Genomic DNA, 5,373 nt, shown 5'->3' with positions numbered 1-5,373 from the left:
CTATTGTTTTTCTGAAAAAAAGGAGAAAATTTCTAACAGCCTCGCGTTCTAGAGGGAGGTGCCTGAGGGCGGGAGGGGTCTGCCCCAGAGCTTGAGAGTCGCGGCTGTGTCCGGACCCAAGCGCCTGAGTCAGTGTCATTTCGCAGGTTAGCGGGCCTTTCTCAGAGAAAACCTTATCGAAGAGAGCCTTAGGAGAAACGAGAGGGAGGTTGGGGAAGCCCTGAACTGGGCTCTCGGTCTGTGCCCTCAAGACTTGGGTATTCCTGTAACAGCACGCGGCTCAGCCCCAGGGCTGGGTCAGGGTGGAAGCAGTCGGCGGCGCACCGCCGCGGGAAGGTGATCGGTGGCCCGGGCTCTTGGGGCTCGTTTGGGTGGCCATAGCCGCTGCGTTTGAAGGTCAGACCCCACAGAGTTACTACCTAAGGTTTTTCCTTTCTTCCTCCCTTCCCCCTCCTCCCCTCCCCTTTTCTTCCTTTTCTCCATCCATTCTCTTTCTTTGTTACATTTCTCTTTGAGTAGGGGAAGGAAAACCATATTGACCATCTACTGTAAACTGGGAGTTTTGACAGTAGAACATTTAATTATTTTAATAACTCTGCAAGGTATATATATATTCTATTTTACAGATGAGAAAACTGAAATTCAGAATTATTATTATTTTTTTTTACCAACATCCCACAGTTATTAAAGGTCAGTGGCCTCCACACTAGTCCTTCCAGGCTGAACAGCCTCTGTCATTGCCCCATCCTGCACCTCCCTGGAGTGACCTGGTCCCAGGACAGGTTTGTGAGAGCTTACCACTGAGCTGGAGCCTGGGCAGCAAACAGCTGGCACAACAGAAGTTTCCAGAGTACAGTCAGTCCACGGCTCAGATCCAACCCTGTGCTTCCTTCTCCTCTGGCTGCCTTCCCCTTTACCCACTTAGCTCTCCAACACAGTCAGCAGGGCTGAACTGGGCTCGAAACTCTCAGGTCTCTCCTTAAAATTTCTGAGGCTGTTTGTCCCACAGACAGCTAGCTGGGTGACCTCTGGCTGGCCCGTTCTCAGGACCCCAGATTCCTTAAATGTAAACAAGATTTGGGGGTTCTGGGGCCCAGACACTCTTGTGACACAGTGGAGCCCACTCTCCAGAAAGCAGAAAGCCAATCAGACCACTTGGTTTTAAGAATCCTTCACTTCTGGTACTCCCTAACACAGACTTGGGGCATGAAGACCATTTCCAACCACTCCAGGCCTCTGGTCCCCACCACAGAGGAGAGGTGAGGGCTCCTGGGCCCATCTCTTCCTACAGGTTCCACAGGCTACTCCCAGAAGTAGGGGCTGACCTGTGGAGGCAGCAAGACATAGTCACCATTGGCTTACAGAGTGGGAGCACTGCAGGACTCCTGAGCCTGACCAAGCCACTTCCTGGCCCCTGACCTGCTCCTGGAGACCACGAGCCTGGCTCAGCAGTTCCAGTGCTCCAAAGCTCCATTAAGGGAAGAGCTTATTCACAGGCAGATGGTGTTGGGTCTGACCCAATTTCCTGGCCCATCCTCTACTGCCCCTGTGGCTGCAAGAAGCCCTGGTCTGCCCCTGGTTTCCACCCACCACCAGGGGGCTCTTCCCAATCTGTAGCTCCAGCCTCGGAAGGTGAGAGGCCCAGACAAGGACCAGAGGGCACCTAACCCTAAGGTGAAAGGTGTTGGGCCTCCTGCCCACCTAAACCCAGGATGCACAGCAGTGAATGCTTTATTTAGGAAAGGAGGAAACAGGTCCAGAACAGCCTCTAGAGTAGGATGCAGGGCCATCTCAGGGAACCCCCTAGGTCCTCACCTTACAGTCCCTTGGTACATATACTGCACTGGGAAAGATTTCTCCCAGATCCCTCTGAGAACAGGACGCTCCCCACCAGAACCCAAGTACTCTGGCTGAGCAGTTCTAGGGTGTGGGGTTGACCAAGAATTTGTGTGTAAATGTGAGGGGGCGGGGCTCATCTTGTCAGTGCTGAGTGTGAGGATATTTACATGCATATAAGTACACACGTACTCCTCATTCAATGCCATGTATAGCAACTCATTATCTAGGACATGCTGAAATTGGCAGTGTATTTGTATCAAACTATTTACGTAGTATTTACAATATACTCTGGCAGACATATACATATACCCACGTGGTCTGGCCATCTAGACCAGACTGTATATGCTAAGGCATAATTGCTACGTACCAAGAACTCTCTTAAATACTTTTGTCCTTGCTTAGGGAATTCCTTAGATCATCTTCTCTAACAGAAACTCAAAAGTGCAAAGAGGGAGAGGAAAGAAAGGAAATGAGAGATGAAGAAAGTCAACCATTGCCCCGAACTTGTAACACTAGGGGGAAATGACCAAACTATAGAGTTTTGCAGAAACTCCTGGGGCTGGAATTAGAGACAGATGTCTTCCTGTGGGCATCCATGGGGAAGCAGGGTATGATTTGGCTTCTTTCTCTCAACTCCTCCAATCTCTGTGTAGACCAGGAATCCCTCCCAGATTCCTTCATCTCATCCTCCAAACTGGGAGAGGCTACTGCTCTTTCCCCAGTTGTGGGTGCCTCTCGCCTTTCAGTTCTTGGGGAACCGAGAGAGGGTCTGTCCTCCAGTGCTGGCCTAGGACAACTTTCCCACCTCATCAGGGGCTCTACCCAGATTTCCCTCCTCTGTTTTCTCTGCTTGGAGTAGCAGTTGTGGGGTGCTGGGAGTCAGCCTTGGAACAGAGAGCCTCAACCAGCTGAAGCAAAGGCGCTGTGTGTACTCTGTTTTCATTCAGCAAACCAAGATTACATACCCAGAACATAACTGCACATGTCTGGTCCCAGGAAGCATTCCCTGAATTAGTGATACGATTAGTACAATGCCTAAAATACATGCCTTCTCCCAAGGTGAGTGACAGACATAGACACCGCCCTCCCTGTAACCAGGACACAACTTACACCATACACACATTCATTTACAGGAGGTATAGACTATACAACTGCCCATGAGATAGTTGTTCACACCACAGAAAGCAAAGACAAGTATGCAGCAGTCTACTTTCTTTTCCGCTACTCACCTTAGTCAGCCAGACAAAATTGCAACAGGTTGCCAGAAACCCTCAGACGCCAAGCCTGATCAGCCTCTTGGGCTTCTTGCCTGCCCCAGCTGGCTGAGTCGTATTTGCAGTGTGCTCTGGTTCTCCTGGCCCTGGCAGGCTCCAGTCCTGGTTTCAGCGTGATGCCTTTCAGAAGCCCCACAGCTTCATCCTCCACCTTCCCGCCTCCCCAGGATGCCCAAGGAAGATGCCGGCAGCCCCTCCCAGGTTACTGGTTGGCCTAGATCTGTGGCCACTGCTATACAGGCTAAGTGAGGGGCAGAGAGCAACACGTGGCTGGGCACCCGGTCCTGCTCAAGCTGAACTGCAGAGGGGGCGAGAGCTGGATAATACTTGTTATCCCACCAGAGGACTCAACACTGACCACCTCTAATCCCCCTGCTGCTGCTAAGTCACTTCAGTCGTGTCCGACTCTGTGCGACCCCATAAATGGCAGCCCACCAGGCTCCCCTGTCCCTGGGATTCTCCAGGCAAGAACACTGGAGTGGGTTGCCATTTCCTTCTCCAATGCATAATACCCCTAGCAGCCTGCAATCCAGTCAAACGCCTGCCTGTGTGCCTGCACAAAAGCGCCAGTCTTAATTCGATGAAGAGTCTCAGTAAAGAAAAAGAGAGAGAAAAGATTAAATTTCTATAGCCACCTCTCTCTGATCCCCAAATCTCTCACACATATGTCAAGGTAAATGAATTCCGACTGTTAAAAACAAGGCAACCAGTCACTCGTTACATTTGTACAGAGGTTTGCAGCTTACAGAGCATGACCACAACGAAGATTTTATCTATTTGGAATAAATTCTTCTGTTAGATATAGCTGGAAAAACTGAATAGCATAAAGACAATATAATACAAATATGACCCATACGCCTAGCATGGCTGTGTAAGAGGTAAAGTTCAAACTTGCATGGATGTAAAAATAGAACAAATCCTACCTACAGTGGGCCTTGTGAAAGAATCACGGCAGATAAAGTCTCTCCCATGACGTGAAACAGCCGCAACAAGCCAGCGATGACACACGAAACAAACTATTCCGGGAAAACAAAGCAGCAGCACAACCACAAAGGCCCCCCACTCTGGCCGTCCTCAACCCTCGTTTATCTGAGAAAGGATACATTTTTGCTGAAAATCTCCCTGTTTTAACGAGCTTCGGAACAAACTTAGGCGCCATGTAAATAATGTAAGTCCGTGTTAAAAGAAAGAAACACAAAATTTATTCGAGAATTGACAAGACAAAACAACAACAAACAAACAACAAAACAACAAAAGTGCTCTAGTTCTTTCTAGGAAAATTTGGTCCTCCGAACGACACACTACAAACAACCAGGTCTAGAGCTGTGGGCCGGCAGGCTCGGAGCCACAAGCCCGCCTGGTCCGACTGCTGCCGGGTTTCACATTTCTCTTGCCCAAAGTGGGAGAAGCAAGACGTTTGAAAAACAAAAATCAGGGAGGCGATGAGTCGACCCTGCAGCTTCCGCCAGGCGGACAGTGATCTCCCCGCGCTCAGGGCTGACATCGGAAGATAGGGGGAAATTTGTTTTCGACTTTTTTAGAAAAGATAGGTTGAGGGGTGAAATACTCTAATTTGTAAAGGAAACCATCCGATACTGGGCATATACTCCTACCTCTCTGGACATAGCTTTTTGAAGGCCCGACAGGAATTCTTCAAATCTCCTGCAAAAGATTTTCATGTTTTGCTTTAGCAAACTCCAAGGCCACAATACTTCGCCGGTTTTCCGGTGAATTTTTTTCCTTTAAAAAATACTTTTTGATATTATCCAAAATAGCCCTCGTGATCTTTTTAGCAAAACATGAGCCAGCCGCCCGGGCCTGAAGGGGCCCCAAACGCCGGGATGGAGAGCGGAGGAAACGCAGTCTCTCTCCGAGCCGGGATGCTGTGTAAACCCGGGCACAGGCCGCCGAGCGAGGCAGACCCGGCTCCCTGATCCAGCCCAACCCCCGCCCTGCCCAGTGGGCCCCAGGAAGGGGCTTCTGAATAGCTCCAAAAGGGTACGCGGAGCAAACACCCGTTTGTCCCTTTCTCGGGCGGCGCGGGTCTTGTTGCCGGCCTATGCCGGCGCTTCTAGCCAAGGATGGCGCGGCAGCCCGGCGGAGAGCCGAGTGCGAGTGCACCGACCTGTGAAAAAAGGCCAGGAGGCCTGCGTTGCCGAGGCCCGGTTGCACCTCGGCCCCGGGCACTTCCTCTCAGCCTTGAATTTTGGCGACGGGTGTCCAGCCCCGACGCTGGGGTACCCGGAGAAGGCTAGGCCTG

General features: G+C 50.8%; 1 protein-coding gene across 1 annotated transcript in view; it reads right to left on the bottom strand.

The window, feature by feature from the left end:
- FOXL2 (forkhead box L2) overlaps positions 1–5,373 on the bottom strand; it is a 7,274-nt gene that overhangs the window by 475 nt on the left and 1,426 nt on the right. The window contains exons 2-3 of the mRNA XM_010858303.1: positions 4,867–5,303; positions 227–384 (exon numbers count right to left, since the gene is read on the bottom strand). Of these exons, the coding sequence (XP_010856605.1) occupies positions 227–384; positions 4,867–5,303 (595 nt within the window). The remainder of the gene's footprint in view (positions 1–226; positions 385–4,866; positions 5,304–5,373) is intronic.

Source organism: Bison bison, unplaced genomic scaffold (genome assembly GCF_000754665.1).
Source record: "Bison bison bison isolate TAMUID 2011002044 unplaced genomic scaffold, Bison_UMD1.0 scf7180017864384, whole genome shotgun sequence".
Lineage (NCBI taxonomy): Eukaryota > Metazoa > Chordata > Mammalia > Artiodactyla > Bovidae > Bison > Bison bison.
This window is presented reverse-complemented; position numbering and strand designations above follow the sequence as displayed.